Source organism: Electrona antarctica (genome assembly GCF_951216825.1).
Source record: "Electrona antarctica genome assembly, chromosome: 23".
Classification (NCBI taxonomy): Eukaryota; Metazoa; Chordata; class Actinopteri; order Myctophiformes; family Myctophidae; genus Electrona; species Electrona antarctica.
Window position 1 is genome coordinate 27310159 of NC_136804.1, and position 20785 is coordinate 27330943.

Consider the following 20785-nt stretch of genomic DNA (forward strand, 5'->3'; position numbering starts at 1 on the left):
TACCGCCCCTCACTTCACACGTGTGATTTTTGTGATAACAGACAAACAGACAGACAAATCTATCTAAGACAGGGGTTCATACTTTTTCAGGACCATTATCTATTCAGCATTTGAGCCACGGCCCACCATTTGATGACATTTAGCCTCTCAGACCCAATGCTGTATTGATGTGGTACCATAACAGGCAAACGTCAAAATATCAATTCTTCTACATTCTCTAATTGTGTAGACTTCTTGTAAATTAGGTAATGCAGATGTAATGTGTAATAATGTAAACATCTATAAGGGTCCATTTGGTTCCCAACTATCATTTAGTTGGGGACCACCTGGAACCCCCTCAAGGACCACTGGTTGAAAACCACTGATCTAAGACATTCCATAGGCTACATAAAATGCTTTTTTAAAATTTGATTCTCAATCCTAAACGTTTTCTGAAAAACCTATGTTTCTATGTCAGTGGTTGTTAAACTATTTCGTAGCGCGGCCGCGCTATGAGCTTGTAGAATGATCTGCTATTTTTAAATAGCTAAAGTATAACATAATGCTTAAAACAACAAAAAGGGTTCACGCCCAGAATGGGTTAACTGAAGTAATGTCATGGTGGTGGGTGGGGGCGGGGCGGAGCGGTTTGACAAAAATGTAAGCTGTTTTTAGGCTGCTCTCCAATTAGCAGCTAGCATATCATTCGTATACTTTTTTTGGGGGGGTCCCTGACAGTTGGCACTGGTAGTAGTTAATACAAATTCATAATTTTCTGGTAAAAATCTGTCAGCTGTTTAATTTGGCGCCAGCATTAATCTTCGTGCCGTTCTTTTCTGCTCTCATGTCTGGGTGGATTAGCTGACACTGTTGTGATTGAGGACAACGGGATGGGGCGACTCACTTACCTCAGCTCCAGATTCCAATACGATCTCGATACCTATAGGGTGCCAATTAGATATATGTTGAGATTCTTAATTATATTGCGATTCAACGATTGTTCCGTTTCGATATTACGATTTTTTTGCGATCATCATTACAGCATGGAATTGTGGACACGATCTCATCCAATGACAACATATTCCAAGTCTTCGGTCTAAGAGGCTAAATCTCATCAAATAAATAATCAAGAAATTGTAAGCAGGTAAAATCTAAAAGGTCACATTCTCCTCAGTGTGTCAAACCAATTCCACACATTCCGTGTTTGTGTGTACAGGTAGATAGACTAGTAGTTAGACTGGTAGATTTGTATGTAATGATATGCAATGAATGTAATTTAAAGGTATATTCAGTGATTTCACTTATTTAAAATATCACTTTTGTTGTGATAATCCTCCCTACTATAGAGTGTGCTGACCATATAAGGAGTTCCTCCCTGTCCCCAGTTAACCCCTGGGAGTCAAAAAACCTGTAACTCTCAGTGTACAAATGAGAGAGTTATGGTGGTCCTTGATATTAAAATGTTTGGGAAACATGTTTGGTATTGTAATTGTATAGCAGACGTGAAGTCCACCTACTAGCTCTGACAGTGTGATACAAATCCGGGAAACGGTTCCAAGTGTGATGGAACCGATTCGGTTTGCTCAATGTTTTGGATCCGATTCCTCTAGGTTCTGGATCAGAACCCCACACGTGACTGGAATGACGGCTGGACACCCACCTCTGACCGTTCTCTCTCTTCTCCACCCAGGTCTTGAAGGGGCCAACCTCTGACCGTTGTTCTCTTCTCCACCCAGGTCCCGAAGGGGCCAACCTCTGACCGTTGTTCTCTTCTCCACCCAGGTCCCGAAGGGGCCAACCTCTTCATCTACCACCTGCCCCAGGAGTTTGGAGACCAGGACATCCTGCAGATGTTCATGCCTTTTGGAAACGTGGTCTCTGCCAAAGTCTTCATTGACAAACAGACAAACCTAAGCAAGTGCTTCGGTAAGGCACGCACACACACGTGCACGCACTCACACGCACATACACATACACATACACATACACATACACATACACATAGCTAGCGGCACATAAATAATTAAGTACAAACAATGTGAGTACTTTATTCACCACTGTACCTTGTTCTCCTTTCATTCCTTTCTACATCTCTCTCTGTCTCTGTCTCTCTCTCTTTCTCTCTCTCTCTCTCTCTCTCTCTCTCTCTCTCTCTCTCTCTCTCTCTCTCTCTCTGATGTGGCTCCAGGCTTCGTCAGCTATGACAATCCCGTGTCAGCGCAGGCGGCCATCCAGGCCATGAACGGCTTCCAGATCGGCATGAAGAGGCTCAAAGTGCAGCTCAAGCGCTCCAAGAACGACAGCAAACCGTACTGATCTCATAGCACTAGGGTCTTTCTGCTCCCCATGTTAGCACTGCTAGGGTAAGTCCCCTCCCCCCCCCGGCCCTCGCCCCTCCCTCCCCCCCCACCCCCAACCCCCCATGAACAATACAAAACATAACAAACAAAACAAAAAACGAGCCACGACCTCTATACCAGGGACTGAGGGGGAGGCAGGGGGTGTAGGGGTGTCAAGGGAGGGAGGGGGGGGGGGGGGGGGGGATACAACCTAAGCCTAGGCACCCTGAGGGAGTACACATACACACACATGCCTTGTTTTGTTGTACTTTTCTTTCTTTTTTTTGGTTCTCAAGCTTTTTTCATTATTATTATTATTATTATTTTCATTAGCAGTATTATTTTTTAATTATTTATTATGATTTATGATATGTTTTTACGCACATGAACGCTTCCATTACCGCCATTACGTTGTACACTTTTAATAATGGAACGAATTAGCTATCGCGGGTAGCTTTTTTTTCTTTTCTTTGTTGAGTTATTGTGTAATTGTTATTTCGTTTAGTTTTTTTTTCTAAATTATTATTTATATAATATTATTGAGGACGGGTTAGGGTTAGTCAGAACTGCGTGAATCGTGACGAAGAACGTTTTTCAAATATATTTTTTTCCTCTCTCTCTCTCTCTCTCTCTTTGTGAACCTGAGGCCTGGTAAAGAGAGACCTCTTGTAAAGGTTCGTTTCTTTTTTCAGTTTCTTTTTTCCTCGCGCACACCAATATGCACATTTGACCTTTGACCTCCGCAGTGTTGGTTGCGGATCACCGCTGCTTCTCCGACGCCCCTCTACCGCCCACTATCACCCGGGAGCAAAGGCCGCGAAAACACCCCGAGGAAGTTGTAGCCTCTCGCGATAGTCATGCGTCATTCAGTTTATGTCTGATTCATACACCGCAAATAACCGATCTACAAGCTCACAATGCATCACGATACAAGGCACTGTGAGCTTGTAGATTGGTTATTTGCGCAAATTAAGTATAAACAGGCTTTTATACACTCTCCTCCACCGAACACTTCAGCTCTGCTTTACTATTTACGTTCATGTGGGAGGAAAGAAATAGGACGGTATTTTTTATTTAATTGGTTGATACCTTTCTGGGTCAGATCACATTGGTCTCTGTTGAACGGAATATCACGTACAACATATTCAAAAACCAAACATCCTGAATTTGGTGAAGGCTGTAATAGAAGAAAAAAAATACTTTATGGGTTAAGGGGGTAACTGAAAATACTTGATGTTTCTTGAAAGATTAAAAAAATAAATAATAATAATTCAAAGTACAGAAAGCCACAGGCCTGTAAATTTTATTTGTAAAAAGAGCAGTTCTATTTTTATACAACATTTTTACTGCCTCAGATTGAAAAAAATATATATATTGATTTTATTTATTGCCTATCGTTAAGTTATTGGACTCCTAAAGTATACAGCATCATTAGAGTAGAGCCTTTTTTGTGAAGAAGTCTCGTGGAATTGGGTTCTCCGGTGTTGTTCGTGTTCCTGAAGTGCAGAACCCCATCCACAACACCATGCTTCCACTCACCATCGCTGTCACCTCCCCAAAACCTGCACTTCACACCCCTCTCTGTTCGTCCTCTCTGTGATCATCTCTCTCTCTCACACACACATTATTCGCTCTCTCACCACTCTCTCTCTCTCTCTCTCTCTCTCTCTCTCTCTCTCTCTCACCATCAGTAGTGGGACTTCATCTGTCAAATTTCTGCCTCTCCTTGCGTTTTGTTTTTCGAGTGTTTCATTCCGTTCTGTTTTTTGTTTGTTTGTTAGTTTGTTTGTTTGTATACCCCCCGCCCCTCCCCCTCCTTCCTCCAAAAAAAACTTTAAAAAAAAACTATGAATAGTTTCTCCCAAATGGCATCCATCTGCCTGTCTCCTCACGGAGACGAGCGTTGCGGATGGATATAGCTTTGGGTGTTTGATTGTGTGTGTCTGTGGGGTTTGTGGGAGTGAGAGTGAATGTTCGTTTGTGTTTGTAATACATGTGGGTGGCCATGAGTGCGTTATTGTTACAGTTTTTGTACCCCCCCCCCCCCCCCCAACAAAAAAATATATAATAAAAATACATAGCATTTTTATATTGAGTACAAAAATGCAAATGATTTAAAATGAACGCTAAAAAAAAGAGCCAATTTCATAGCCAGCGAGTGGTGTTCTGATGGTTTGCATTTGTTGATGTTGTTGCTGTTGTTGTGTGTTGTTGTTTGTTGTTGTTGTTGTTTGTTCTCTTGATTTAAATGCTGTAGTGGTGTGGTGCCCTGGCTCTCTCTCTGTGTGTAACTCTCTCCTCTCCCCTGTTTTCTTCCCCCTATAGAACCCATCTCCATGCCTGTTAGCTCATCGTTTGCCTAGCATGTCTCCGTGGCGTCCAAAAACAAAACAAAACAAAAAACAAAACAAAAAAGCAAAAAAAAAAGCAAAAAAACCCTAAAGTGTCATCGTCCCGTCATTGTTTTTTCTGAGCTCACCTGATCATAACCTTGGTCTCCGCCTACTGACTTTTTCAACTTTGAACTTTTAGCTTGGTCTTTCGGACTTTTTGTTCTTGTTTTGTGTTTTTTCTTTTTTTGCATGCAACCTCATGTGGATGTCATTTTTGTTTTTTTTGGGGGGAGGGAGGGGGGGGGCAGGGAGGAGGATGTGGGTGAGACGATATCAGGATTGAAGAAGGGGAGGGAACGAAAAACGGGGAGGGTTTCGAGGAAATGAATCAATGTGAACAAAGGTATAGCTGCAATTCATACAAAAAGACTGAGATTTTTTTATGAACAAAAACAAATGTTTCTTTTATCAAAAAAAGAATAATAATCCTGTGACAAAGTGATTTCCATTCAAAGCTTAGTTCGTTTTATTTGTTTTTTTCTTCCTTTTATGTTGGGTTTCCTTTATTTGTTTCTTCTTTCATTTAAAGTAAACTTGAAAGTTCAGTACAGGGATTGGCACGTTCGCTTGCTTCTGGCAGCACTAGCAATATGAGGCCAGAAGCAGTCCGCGCCAGTTTCTACGAAAAATAAGACTACTTCCAAACAGTTTTGAATGAAAACTGTCTGATCAATATTAGACTCTCTCAGAGCTCTCTAATGGTTTTTACATTTTTCAGGCAGTGTAAAGTTTTTTGATAAGGCCATTTTAAGTGGCTCTGTTTCTCATTAAAGTCTATATATAGAACCACTTTTTTCTAGAGTAGTACAAAGGTAACAAAAAAAACACAAAAAAACAGACATTTACCCTGTTTGGGGGGAGAAATGCTACCTACTTGTGTCACCTTTTGCTGAACTGACTCACAGATAGACAATCCGTGGTTTAAATGCACATGATGAAATGACCTATATTTTCTACTGTTTAAATGTATAGAGGAAAAACAAAAAAAGTACTAAGATACCTGTAACCTGCGTTAACGTCGGTGCTTCTCGTGAGTTTAGTTGTGGTTTCATCACAAGTCTAACGGTCTTAAATGTCTCATGTTTCTAAAGAGAAGACTAAAAAATCAGTTTACTTGAACAATAGACAAAGCCTTTCATATTACTATAATAGTTCCTTTGTTTTTTGTTTTTTTCCTTTTCTTTATTTTTTAAGGAGTCCCTATTTGCTAAATTTCTTGTTGGTTAATTAGCTATATAAAATTCCTAAAAATATATATAAATATAAATATATCTATATATATATATATATAATGTGTCAGCTTGTGAAGCATCAATGTCATTATTATTTTATTTCTCTTGTGGGAAAAATATTTAGGTGTGTTTCGTTGTTCAGCAAAATGTCTTATAAAGAAAAAAAGACAAGATCAATGGAGTTTAGTGCCAAATTCTGAAGGTACTTCCTGCCTAGCGCGTCAGTGTATTTCTTGTGAAATTATTTGATAACATGGGTATTTTATTAAGTGTTTTGTATGGATCCCTCATATTTAAAATATAGATTTAAAAAAAGAGTTTGTTAACTTGCTATTCTGTGGTCTTGTTGCCTGAAAATGTCATGTTTGCTTTTTTTCTTTGTAAAGATGTAAAAAAAAAAGTGCCCATGTGTCATATATATATATACACACACACGCACACACGGACACACACTCTCGTGCAGACCTCACAGTTGACTTTTACTTTGTTGTGGTGCATGAGAGCCCCTGAGTGTGAAACGTTCTGCAGTAATTGTTCCTATACCCACAAGCGCGGGTGTGTACACAAACACACACAGAAATCAGTTTTTCTCCTGTCACATTGCACACTGTTATTTATAGCGGGCTGTACAAGCCCTTTTATTCGTCAAAGCCTTATCACTAGCTTTTGCTCTTTGTCTTCTATTTCAGTTTCTCTTTTGTGTTCTTTCTCTCTCTGACATAGCCTATACTAACACTTTAGACTGCAGCATGCTTTTTCTTCTTTTGATTTTCTTTTGTGTGTGTATTCAGCACATATTAACAAACACTCTATGGAAAGTTGCACGCCGAGCCTTATTGTCAACCTCCGCTCATCCCTTCATCGTGTTGAACACATTCGAGTCTTAGTTGCAGTTGTCATAGATGGTAAAGATCCTCATTTGTTTGGTTGTGTGCATCGTCACAGATGAGTCAGCCTAAAACATGAGCGTCGTTTGCTTTCATGATGTAAGTTCAGGGCAAGACTCGACTCGCACATTTCAAAAACAAGCCTCAATCTACAAGGAAAAAGCACAGACAGGACTGCAAAAAATAATGGAGATTGTTGTTGGGAGAAACCGAGTGTTGTTGTTGGTACTTTGTTCTGGGTATATAAGCGTCTTCTGTTGCTTGTTTACGAACTGTCCTTAGACGCAGAAATAGTAACTGTAGTTCTGATGAATTGTAACACTTCTCCCTAATGTGGGTCTCGCAGTGTAATCGGCCAAAAGCCGTGTTGAGATGCCAAAGTATGTCGTTGACATTCTCATAGTCAGCCCGTTTACACGACACAATGTTGTCAAGTCTATGAAACTGCCCCCAAGTCCCCTCCCTGAAAAACCTAGTTTACGGTCTGCAAAAAGTGGCAGCACTATTTTCTACTGAAGCTCACCATTCGCCTTAACCAGGGAGCGTCGTACTAGTATTGTAGGACTAGAAGATGTTGTCAGTCAAGTGGCGTGTGCCGGGTCTGGGTTCATACTGTACTGTTAAAACGTAACACTCATCAAACATTTGGGTTTATAGCGCCACCATTTTGTTCCACAGCCAGAGCAGAGAGGCTTAAAATGTCTGTCTTCCTTCAAGGGGATGTGGAGGAAAGGAAGAGTGATCTGCTCGTGAAAGATGCTTTCGTTTTGTTTTGTTTTTTCTTTCTCCTCTTCCTGGTTGTTGTCTCCCTGGCTAACCTGGGTTATTAGAGACAGGGCTATGTGGAGAGAAGTCTTATTGGAATACCAACAGGGGAAATAAAGCGCTATTGGTTCGAGATAAAGGGTCACGACTCCGGTCCGCACAAGGAAAACAAGCACCACAGCCAAGATGAAGGCAATACAGCCTTCATTATCCTGTCTGAGACCAAATCCGATGCCAAATGTTCACTGATGACATGGGCTATTGAACACACTGCCTGGCTTCCTCCATGCAGTATTAATAGTGCCATAACTATAAGCTTAGCCATAACTACCTATATGATATAGCTGACCAGAATGTTGTATTCCAATCATTGCTCGTCAGTCTGCACATTTTTACCATTGCAGTGTTAATCCTGAAGCTCATCAGAGAACCACAAAATGCACATAATGAATATTTCACATTTTATTCACTGTGCCCACCCACACAGTGCAACCTTTTCTTCTTTCTTTTTTTCAAGTGTGAAGGCTGCATTCTGTGCTGTTGATAGCATATATATATATATATATATTGTGCGAGTCTTAAAAGCCGCTGGTGTTATTTGCCTGTTTAAAATGTGTGAATTGGCCAAATTCACAGACGCACGCACGCACGCACACACGCACGCACGCACGCATGCACGCACACACACACGCACACGCACACACAGGCATTATCCACCACATTGTTCTCTGAAGCACTCGGTCTGTTTGAGCGTTTAAGCACAAGAGGGTTCTGCTGAGTGGCTCGCCTCAGGGGCTGTCATCACCGATGCTTGTTGTAATCTTTCTATTTTGTCACTGTTCACTTCTCTGTTATCCTTCTTTCTTAATTATCTTAAGTGCTATTTATCGAACAATGAAATCGAAAGGAAAAAAAAAACAGACAACTTGTCGTTTCTTTGCATTATGGCTTATGTCAACGTTTTTGGAGGAAAGTGTTTTGTGTGTTTTTCTCTCTTTTCTGTGCCGTACAAGAGCTTGTTGTCTGTAGAATAACGTTTTCTTTTCTTCTTTTATTTATTTTTTTGTGTACGTGTTGGGGGGGGGGGGGGGGATCTTTAAATCGTAATGGATTTCAGTAGTTCAACAGTATTGTCTTGAGAGAAGCCAAAGTCAATGCATTTCAGTGGATCCTGTAAGCGTGATGTATGTTTGTTTGACAACACTTCGAAATCTGTCATCGGATGAGATTTGAACAAAAAAACCAACAAAAAAAAAGACAACAAATGCGCAGGCTTTCCTATTTCTACAACTGATTGTACCTTATGCATTTTGTACCAGTGGAAACTTTTTATACTGGAGATTAAAGGATACAACAAAAAAAAACATAGAAAAAAAACGAGGTGTCTGGCCTGGTGGTGTGGCCTGACTGGTCTGACTGGTCCCTGAGGATGATTTCTAGCTGGCATGAAGGAAGTTGGCTTTTGATATCAGATTTTCTAGAAGATCTTTGGCTTGATTTCTTTCACTTCCTTTCTCTCTTTCAGTGTTCCTCTCGTCTGTCTTTCTTTCTTTCTTTCTTTCTTTCTTTCTTTCTTTCGTTTCCAAAACAGAGGGTATAGGCGAGTGTCAGTTTGACTTCATTTTCCTTTTATGAATAGTTCTAGCAAGTCTGTCTATACGAACCGCGGTAAGTTTCATTTGACGTCTGTATTGTGCCGTCTACATGATAAGACAATTATAGAAAAAGAAGGAATAGAAATATTTAGTCACCTTCAGTGGATTAATGTATTAGTTTTAATAAAGAGATCAACTAATTAGAGACTTTTTTGCTTTTAGCTGTTTAGATTTTTCCGGTTTCTCTGTCCTTCTCTGTGAACTAACTGTGTAGCTGAAGCAGTCAGAATTATTTTTGTAAACGTATGTGTTCTTGTGTGATGCAGTTTTTTTTTTGCTTCTGTCTCCTATATTAAACCATTTTTCCTAATACTTGTCTCTCTCTGTGTTGTTATGTTCCAGTGGCTGTCTTGATGTTTTGTGCCGTTTCCACCCCAACCCAGATTCTCTCTCTCTCTCCCTCTCTATCTCTCTCTCTATCTCGCACTCTCGCTCGTTTGTGTTTGTTTGAAACATAGTACTGTATAGTTGATTCCATCCTCAGTGACAACTCACTATGCTGCTGTGCTCACTAAACATGGTGAATATACATCAAGGTGTGTGCATGTATATTACTGTGTAGTCAAAGTCGCTGTGTGACAGCCAGATAAACAAAGACTCATTACCCAGAAAAAGCCAGACGGCATAAGTTTTACTGACAGTCAATATTACAATTGTTTTCATTGACTGACTTCAAACTGCTCTCGGCTTTATTTAATCTCTCCGACCAGCCAAATTTAAGCTTAATTGTCTACTGAAATTGGAGCTCTCTCTCATAACCGTAATTGGCTGAAGTTTCTTACTGCTGTCCCCGATAAGGAAACGGCTGCTATTGATTGACCAGTGTTTGATGTTCCCTCGTCAGGGATTGGCCAATGTTGTCTTTCCTCCTGTCTTGCACGCTGTCCTGCGTGAGGCCTAGCTGTCTCCTACTGCAGTGGTTTTCAACCCTTTTTCTATCAATTATTTATTGGGCATTTGAGCCACGGAACCACCATTTGATGAGATTTAGCCTCTCAGACCCAAAACTTTGAATATTTGGTTTTCGTTGGATATGATTTTGTTCACAACTCCATGCCGAGAGATAACAGGCAAACTCTGATCAAAATAACAATTATGCTACATTCTCTAATTGTGTAGACTTCTTGTAAATTAAGTAATGCAGAAGTGTAACAATAATTTAACTCTTGAGAGCGTGAGATGAAACCAATCCATTTGGTTTCACTTGACGCTCTCAAGAGTTAAAGGGTCCATTTGGTTACCAACTCTCCATCTTTTAGCTGGGGACCACCTGGAACCTCAAGGACCACTGGTTTAAAACCACTGCCCTACTCTGTGTCTGTGTCCAACTCACTGTAATTACTGCATCATCAGCAGAGAGAGAGGAAAGAGAAGTCAAAGTTTGAAGTCTTCCATTCACAGATACCTGATGTCATAAGGGTGTTTCTTTACAGAAATCATGTACACACATTAATTTTTTTATCGTACTTTATGACCGTCCAGCCGCGAAAATACACTAGACGTCAGATTTGCACTCGCCGAAAGCTTGTGGCCAAGGGGGACAACACCATTGTACAATGGATAATTGTGTGAGACCTGCGTGCCACTATGTGCTCTCTCTTACATCGAGGGTGATACAGTATTTCTTTAATCGGCCGTACAATGTCAACCAAGTCTATTATTAAATATTGATTGTGGGGTTCAGACGGGGCATGCAATAAACTGCCTTCAGCCAGTATATAGAGCTATTATATTATGGTATTACTGTCTACATGTGATCTGTAATTGCAAGAAATGGCCGCTGTGCCGGAATTTTCTGCATTATTTATTTCCGTTTCCTGTTTTTTTTGTATTCCCTAGGCTATCACAGGGGGGGGGGGGGGGGTTCCAAAAGGTTAAAAAGTTAAAAATTGTAATATATAGTGTGTTATAGGCTACTTTCTGCCTGAGTGTTTACTATAAAAACTCCAGTAGAGGTTAAAAACACAAGCACACACAGCAACACACATAGGCTATATAGTAGGCATATAGCCTAGATTACCGTAGAGCAATATGACAATGACCTGGCTGTAATATCAAAGGAACAGGTAAGCAAATGGCACTCTCTAGAAGGAAATGTTAATCACGGCTTCACTGTTCCACTGTGTCTAATGCAAGTTCTGTAATGTAAAGGTCAAACAAAGGTAGCAAATTCACTCACATTCAGTGAGTTTCATGTAAAGAATAGTAAAATATAGAACAGATGGTTCTGTTGTAGGCTACAATATGTTTGCAGTGCTTCATGCAATATAGAAATACTTTTTAAGCACATTAATATGTTACAAGGAGACAGTGGGGTATTTGTATTGTGTTTGTAAATTGCTTGAAGGCATAATACCAGTCAGTGTACCACTCAGCAGGCTGGTCTATTATTTAAACATTCAAGTGAGGGAGAAAACTCAACATGCCGGAGGGGGAGAGCAGGGAGAGAGAACACACACATAGATGCATCGCTCTAAAATCTTTGCGATTCCCTGTGGCGGTCGAGTGTGAATCCTCCTTCCTGGCCTGCAAACTACTATTAAAGGTATGTTTCTCACACAGCACCGCACAACCCAATGGATGAGAACGGAGATGCACAGGACGGGAGACTGGTCAAATAATAGAGGGAGGTTGGGTGGGTGGGGGTAGTTTGATGAGGCTAATTAAGATTAACTGCCAAGAGAGGCGGCTGCTGGCTGCTCCCAGGAGAGCAGTGCTTCTGAATGTTCTCCTTACATCTGACACAAGCTGAGACACACCAATAATATTTGAAATGTGGTTTGAAACACAAAACAAAAACTGCCTAATGATGAAATGGTAGGCTACCAGTTTATCATGAGCATTATAGTGGGGACCAATTATATACCAATTAAAATAGAAGTATGAACATTATTGTCTGTATCTTGAATTTCTCATGTTCAACAGAGGACTTTCACTAAAACACTATTCCATTTCAGTATTTACATATTTATGAGCGTTATTATGGCTGTGGTTTATCTTCTTTGTCTTTTAAAGGGGATAATTTAAAACAACTTTTCTTTGTTCACACTATACCTATAGTAACAACTGAACTCAAAGGGACACGTTTTTATCGTCTGCCTTTGAATTTCTTTACAATTCCCTGTGGGTTTTACAAAGTTACTGAGAAACAAACAACTGAGAATATAATTCTAAATAAACTCCCTCTTTGGTGTGCTTTTTTTTTGTGTTAAATATGTTGATCAAAGGAAAAAAGTGCCAGAGTTGTCTTCATAATTTCCCCATAATTCCTTTTGCATTCCTTTGAAGAGACAAAATGAGTGACTCATTCTTCTTTGTTAAGACAAATTATTAATTCGATTGTTATGCTTATGTAATGCCTATGTTTACTGGCAGCATGGAAAAGTAATACAATGTACAAGGCATCTATACTGCACTGGGAGTCAGTCAGTGGGAGGCTATTTAAACTTTAACATTCAGTATGGGTTGGCACTCTTCAAATATTTAGACAATACAATGCTGCCACCTAGTGATTATAGTGGGAATTAAAGCCGAATGCAATGAGCCGGAGTCTGAAACAAATCTGTACATTACTCACTGTAACTGAGCACTTCACTCATCTAGGTCAGTAGGAGTCAGTGGCCTGCCAATACTTCTGAATTTAGCAAGAGACTCCCGATTGTTTACCCTAGTCTCCTGCTGTGCTTCTGAATTCCAACTTAATTTCGAAATACCTTGAAATTAATTTTGGACAACTCAACTAAAGACTCTATTATGGCAAAATCCCCATGGGGGGCGGGGGTAGAGTGGCCAGTGTTGCCAGTTCGAACCCGGGCTCCCCCAGAGTTAGTGTCGAAGTGTCCTTGAGCAAGACACTGAACCCCTAATTGTGCTGGTTGGTGCCTTGCATGGTTTCCGCCGCCATCGGTGTATGAATGTGTGTGTGAGAATGGGTGAATGTAATGCACAATCTATGTACAGTAAAGCACCTTGGATAAATGTGCTATATAAATGCACCATTTACCAGCCACCAACACCAGGAAATCTCAGCGCTGGCTGGCTGCATGGGTCACTACTAGATTTCCAACAATCCTCAAGGGATCAAGGACCACCTTATCCCACCTCCCTATAATGTGTGTATATATATATATGAAGGCATGACTCATTTCTATTTAATGTTTTTAATTAATATAACAATGATCTTAAAACCGGATTTATGCTTGTAGTTGCAATGCATTGTGAGCTTGTAGATCGGCTTTCTGTGAACGACCCGGTATGCAACAAAATACATCAAAGGATGATAAGTCACAGATTCATGTACCAGTATAAGACGCCCTGAGGGCGAGAAGTGAGACTCGCTCTGAAGAGCGAAGTCGCGTGCACGCATCCGCCTGGGTGACGGGCTGAAGGCAGACTGCTGGGATAGCATGGGGGGGTCAGAACATATGGAATGAATTCTGTACTGGCCATATATGGAGCGTGTCTTGGGTGTACAGGGTTTTATGAGGTAAGATCAACATATGGAATGTGAGAATAGGTCAGCTCCATATGTGGAGATCTAAGGGTGGCAGCGGGAGCAGTGTCTTGAGTGTGCAGGGTTTGATGAGGTCAGATCAACATGGCATGAATTCTGTATTGGCCATATGGAGCGTGTCACGAGACGTGACGTACTGACTGACTGACAGGTTTTGCAGGTTTTCATAGTAAACTGCGACCTACGATCGCAATTAATTAATCTATACTGACATCTTACAAGACATGCATCATTGCCATCGTGTCTATTATGTATTACATTTATGAGTTTGTAAGCATCGTGCTGGGTTGTATGTCGATCAATGTTGAGATTGAGTACTTTTATAATTAGGATAATATTGACATCTGGTGCTGGATAGGGAACATAAAAGGAGCATCTGTCTTAGTTTGATCAATATACTAATGTAGGCCTAGTAGTAATTATCCAACAAATGACATTTCTCTGATGTACTCTCAGCCTAGCGATGAACTTCAGTATAAGTAAAAGGCATGAGGAAAGTAACACACAGTGCTTGCCTGAGTGTTGTAGCATGGACTTCTGCTGTGCAGTGTATGTGGAACTGATTTTGAATTTGTTGCAGACACCACCACCACAATCAGCGGCCTAATGGACCATGAAATCAACACACACACAGCAGGGGAAAGCACAGAAATGTAGCCTATCCCTCTCATTGGCCAGTTAACATCGGCAGGTGTAACATTAGGCTAACAAATCGGGACAAGATAAGTGCCACTGTATAAAATAACAATAATAAAACAAATACAGTATTATATATTTGGTTGTGATGTTTCTGCTCTGCCACAGAACCATTCCCAGACGGATCTCCAAACAGAACAGGGTGCTCTCTACCGTGCTACTGCTAGCTTATTGATTTCTCAGACCAACGCTCCAGTAAAATTGGATGTTTGTTTGTGCGTTATACACGGTGTGCTCCTTAGATTCATTTTCTGATTGAGTGGGGCTGTGCGTCATCGACTACTGACTGGCATGCTCGACAAATGAACACAACAAGCAGCAAATGAATAAATCAATTGCTCTCTCCTTATGTGGAATGTCTGCTGCATCACCATGCTTGTTGGAGGAAGCTAATAGGCGCGTAGGTACTGCAGGGCCAACCCAGGCTGCCAGCAACTGTAAATCAGGGGTCTTCAACAGAGGGTCTGGGTCCCTCCGGGATCCCTAGGGGGTCCATAAAGTTACTACAGTATGACACAAATCTGTGTGTGATACTGACAGCATACCCTAGCATCCCTATTCTGAGACCTTTAGCCAAAAATAGCAGATCAACAAGCTCACAATTAACGCTGTGAGGCGTTGATGTGCCAGAACAGAACTAAGTGCTTAAGTGGTTAAGTGGTTAATGTTTTGTAACATTTAAAATATACAAAGTAACTAGTAACTAAATGTACTATATTTGTCTCTAAGATGTAATGGAGTAGGAAATTACTCCAGTAAAGTAAAAAATACCTCAAATGTGTATTTGAGTATATACTTAATTATTCACACCATTGTTTGAAATATACAACATTGTATATCTGTTGCCTTGCAAGTGACAAGTACTGTATATCGGCCTTGGTGTCATCCAACACAAGCACTCAGCACAGCAGTCAATGAATCAGTGTGCCTCCTGGCTCCTCTCTATAAACACTGCTCTTTCTAAAGTAAATACTCTAGCCCGGTGCTGTATCCATGCAGGACTCATTATATACTCTATTAAAGTCTTCTCTTGGGGCCCGGCCTCCCTGCCTGCCTGCTGGAACAGAAATAAAGCGCAAAACAGTAGCCTGAGCGGAATCAGGCTGAGTTAAAGCTGTGGTGCACACCTACGTATGCAAGACAGTACAGCCTGTGGTGTGTTTACTGGAACTGAAACGAAATATATACTGTATACAGAGACGTCACATCATCATGTGGACTGGAAATGCCTCTCTACTGGGAGGACTAGGAAGGAAATCAACTTTCACTTCCTGACAATTAACTTCCACGTGTGGACAGAGTTTAATGTTTGTTTTGTCTGTCACTGAACAAATCGGCATATAATCGGTTATAATCGGCACAATATCAGTTATGATATTGCGATGATGTAAGATGATATGGGTTGGTAAAACGCCCCTCATTTCACACAGGTGTGATTTTATTAATAAAATAAAATAAAGGTAGAGGTCTATTTATTAATCCAAATGAGTCTGGAGTTCCATCCTGTGGTCCGTTTTTGAGTGGTGTAAACCACTCCTACAACTGGCTTTTGTGTGCAGAAAAAAATGACCATGGTTGCTATGTTCAAAATAATTTCTGACGTAATTAAATCACACCCGGGTGAACTGGATGACCGTAGCAACCGTGGTCATTTTCTCTGCGCAAAAACAGCCAGTTGTGAAATCACATCCAGGTGTGATTTCATTACGTCAGATCAGAGCTGATCAGGCTATATAATACCTTACCTTACGTCAGACATTACGTCAGACCACAGCTGATCATGCTATATAAAACCTTACACCACTCAGTTCACACGGGTGTGATTTTTAACATACCGATAGGCCTATGCCTCAAAACAGCGTACAATTTACATGAAATTTTGCACACACATTCCCACTAGGCAGAGGAAGAAATGCCACTTCAAGTTTTCGAATCAGCCTCATGGTGGTGCTATTACAGGCCGTGTTTTTACCTATGCAGACTGCAGAAGCAAGTTTTTATTCCATGTACTGTAGGCAACCTTAGGCACACTGTCACACTGGCATAAGTGAGAGAGAGGATTTTTCTTTTTAAAATAACATTAAATTAAGCTCGCTCAAATGCATGCACAACATCCTGCACATAACTGTACATTCATTCAAACTGAACTGTGACTGGGGAGTAGGTTTATGATGTTTAGTTTGGATAATAGAAATGACAAATGAGAAAGAAGCTAGGGGATAGGCCTACTTTCATTACAATCCAGTCAATTCCATAGTATGTAATGTATACATCTAAAACACATTTGTTGTTTTGAGTAGGCCGGTATTGGCTTGTTCATCCAAAAGTTGTAAGCTACATTTTTGTATTGTTATTGTGCATAATAATATGTAAATTAGTCAAATTAATTAGACCTTACACTATGTCTAGTACAGAAAACAGAACGAAAGAAAAATGCTACATTTTAACTCTTCCGAGTGTACAAAATAAATGTAACCTCCACGGTGCGGGTCAATGTGTATGTACACTCTCATGATGATCATAAATTCATAATAGTACCGTAGTTAAATGAACTATAGCAGAACTACGGTAGCCTATACTTGAGTTGAAGGCGCTGAGACTGGCAGCCCATCGGGCGGCGCATTTCTACCTGGAGCAGCGGCAGGAGTCGGAGTCGGACAGATACATGTCACCACACACTACACGCACACACACACAGAGCACACAAGCACAGCGCCCTGCAGGCTCCTTTCCATACAGAGTTTGAGAAGAAGTGCAGAAGCTGGACTTCCTGGCTGGCTGCTGTTACTATACGGCTGCTACGGGACAATGGATGTTTTCTACTTCTTCACTCCAGCCGGGGGAAGAAGATAAAGATAGAGCCGAAGCAGGCGGCGATGTGATATAAGGCGGGCCGGCGGCACGTCGAGCTGGAGAGACCACCAAGGTGAGGAGGGGGGTTTCTATAGCTTCCATTCGCCACAATTATTATTGCGGGAGAATGAAGTTGACGATAGGTATCCTATCGGGCCAGTGTAACGTTACAGTAGTGTACTGTACTGCGGGAGGGAGGCTTGAATGACGCTTGCCGTGTGCCTAAAGTTGCACACGCCGCTCGCGTCGTGCGAGCCGGTCGGTGTGCGTTTATGTTTATTTTAGCAGCGCTTGTTTATTTAACGTACTCGGGGGGTAAATGTTTTTATGTTTTTGCAAACTTTTATGCTTTATTTGTATTCACCGAGGCCTAGCAGCAAGCCAAACCCCCAGACAGCCAGGCAGGCCGCCTCTCTCTCAGCAGCAGTAGTATCGATGTTGACACACTCTGCTGCAGACGCACCAATCAGGGCCTCCCCATTGGCTGTCTCTGCTGCAGACGCACCAATCAGGGCCTCCCCATTGGCTGCAGCCGCGGCTTCTGGGACTCCGGTTGGCTGAAACGCCCCTTCACTCAAGTTGACGTACTACTGCTTTGCTTTGGGGCTTTCATTATTTTCAACCGTATTTCTCTTTACTAAGCCAGGACATATCGGGTTGTTCTTGATGATCAGTTAGTGTTTAAATATTAAAGTGGGTTTGGTGGGATATTAATTTAACGAGTCGCGGCTTCTTGTGTTTTCTACCGTATGGACGGTATGCTAGATTGTACAGTATAGTCCCCCCCCTCCCAACCTCCTCGTGTGCCTGCCCTGCATCGCAGGAGGGATATAGAGTTACCTTTGTAGCAGTGTGTGTGTCTCTCTCTCAAGCTAGATAATGCGGCTTATTGTATTCGGGACTTTACAGTAAAGAAAACACAAGGCATGCAGGGATCGTTCGTTTGTATCATGCATCACCGCAGCATCCGCCAGTGAAGTCTGCCAATTAAATCTTGTGACTTGTGACAACAAAGCCAGCCTTAAACAGTGCATGAACAATGAACATACGGTAGTAGCACAGTCAGTGCCGAGTAAAGTTTACAATGACAGACTGGAATTTCAAATATGAACGGAAGACAGCAATTATGTATATACATATGCCCGTGTTTATCTCTGCCTGCCCGCAATAGGTGGAAAAAGCGGTGTGACACACGTATCTATGTCATGTCATGGTCAAACTATTCGCCTTATCAGCTCTTATTTGAAACCATTGTTTGTAGCTGGCTGCTGTTGGTGCTGAGTTGCTTTTCTTGTGTCGCGGATCAGCCCTCCCTCCCTCTCTCTCTCGGGGTTACTCCACCAGCTCAGACGTGATACAGTAACATTACATAGTACTGTACATACCTGGGACGCCAAGGCTCACACGTCATTGTCAGGCAGCTTACTTTTATTAGCTTACAGAACAACTCTAGGTAGTGTACAGTACAGTGGTTTCCAAAGTGTGGTCCGGGGACCCCCAGGGGTCCCTCAGGGGGTCCCCAGCTAAATCATAGTTTGTAACCAAATAGACCCTTGTGAGTCTGTAACTCTGAGTACAAATGGAACCAAACGGACCCGTTGGGGTCCGTTTGGTTCCATGTGTACACTCTCAGAGTTAAATTAACATTAATTTTACAATCTAAATTGGGGGTCCCAGAAGAAATGCCATTAAATGGTGGTCCGTAGATTAAAGCATGTCAAACTGGGGGTCCTTGAAATTATACGACTGTGGCTCAGGAGGTAGAGCAGGTCGTCCAATGATCCATGGGTCGGCGGTTCAAATCCCGGCTCCTCCTGTCTACATGTCGAAGTGTCCTTGGGCAAGACACTGAACCCCAAATTGCTCCCGATGTGCTGGTTGGTACCTTGCATGGCTTCCGCCGCAATCAGTGTATGATTGTGTGTGTGAATGGGTGAATGTAATGCACAATCTATGTAAAGCGCCTTGGATAAAGGCGCTATATAAATGCACCATTTACCATTTATACGGGTGGAGAATCACTGCTAGAGTCGTAAAAATCTTCTCTTATGGGGGTCCCTGGCATATCTTTTCAAATGGGGGTCCGTGGGATAAAATGGGTCCTTGACATGGAAAAAGTCTGGGAACCACTGGTGTAGTTAGTAGTAGAGACTAGTGTGTTGTTCGGTCGTAGCCTAAAATTAAATCATACTGACCTGCCATACAGTACTACTACTACTGCTACTACAGTATTTAAGCACACGCATATTACGAAAACATTCCCTCTCAACAATAGTCATATTATACTGTGTAGAGATAACCTGCATAGGATACAGGGGAAACCCTGATCCTTCAAACCACTTCTGCAGTAGCCTGACATGGCCAGACTAATATCACTGCGTAGATACTAGTCTGGAACTTTGGTGTGGAAGATGTATTTCCAAGGGCCGGTTTAATACAAACAGAACGTCACAGCAAAAAAGTCTCACTTTGAATAGTAGGCTCTGATTGGTCACCCACAACTCTGGAGTGAGCGAAATACTACTTCTGCAGTGCAGGGTGAGTGTGCCTCAGCCCCCTGGAATCTGGGACTGGTGGTGGTACTGTAGTAAGTAGGCAAATATGAAACGACCCTGCAGTGCCAGTAAATTAGTCAGGGTCAACAACAAACAAATTGGCTCATGTGCCGCCTCTGTCTGTCTTCAGTCTTACTCGTGTAACTCCTACTCACATCCTCTGGCTGTATACCCAACACTGATCAGAAGAAGGTTACATTACGGTCAAACCAGATACGACTGCTGCGCGCTTATTAACATGGATGATAAAAGATAACATCTCGCATTGATGACAGGCTATACACAGAAATCATCATCTTCTCCAGATAGACAGACTGCCCATGATAGCGTTTAGCCACTTTTTTTTTTGCATTTGTCTTTTGAAATCCACAAGTTGTTTGTGAACGTGGCCCAGACTCCCAAACACAAGGACAATAAGTTGACGGTTATTATATCCCAAGCAGGCCATAATTCGTTCCACAAAAGGCTGATATTTCATAAGTGTGGATCATGTAAAACAAGTGTCCAAATCAAATGGGCAGCCTATTTCTGCCATATACTACAGCCACTCCAGAAGAGAGAGTAGTGAAGAGTGTTTACTTTTTCACGCTGTCCTCTTTGAGGGGAGAACTCTCTCAACCTTGGCTCAAAAACAGGTTGTGGCTCATTGAATGCTCTGTAACATAGCAACGGTAACTTAACTATGAGGGGGCACCCTCAGAGCGAACACACACGCACACGCGCACACACACACACACACACACACACACACACACAGTCAGTGTCCTCAATAGAATACTGAGGCACTGAGAGGGGTGCATATTCCTGCACTTGTACAGCCTGCAATAACAAAACATGCATCAGTCAAGACAAAGCCTTGTTGTTCTGCCCTTTTTATCTACAATGTTAAACTGGTGCTTTTTCTGTGCGTGCACTCGT

The 20785-nt window shown here is 41.7% G+C and overlaps 2 protein-coding genes across 2 annotated transcripts in view; both read left to right on the forward strand.

The window, feature by feature from the left end:
- Window positions 1-4915, forward strand: part of LOC306916457 (CUGBP Elav-like family member 2) — a 45510-nt gene extending 40595 nt beyond the window's left edge. The window contains exons 8-10 of the mRNA XM_079494321.1: window positions 1762-1905; window positions 2168-2342; window positions 4644-4915. Of these exons, the coding sequence (XP_079350447.1) occupies window positions 1762-1905; window positions 2168-2295 (272 nt within the window). The 3' untranslated portion in view covers window positions 2296-2342; window positions 4644-4915. The remainder of the gene's footprint in view (window positions 1-1761; window positions 1906-2167; window positions 2343-4643) is intronic.
- A 12248-nt stretch (window positions 4916-17163) lies between these two features.
- Window positions 17164-20785, forward strand: part of usp6nl (USP6 N-terminal like) — an 86941-nt gene continuing 83319 nt past the window's right edge. Inside the window, exon 1 of the mRNA XM_079494650.1 lies at window positions 17164-17385. The gene's annotated coding sequence lies outside the window, so the exon portion shown is untranslated. The remainder of the gene's footprint in view (window positions 17386-20785) is intronic.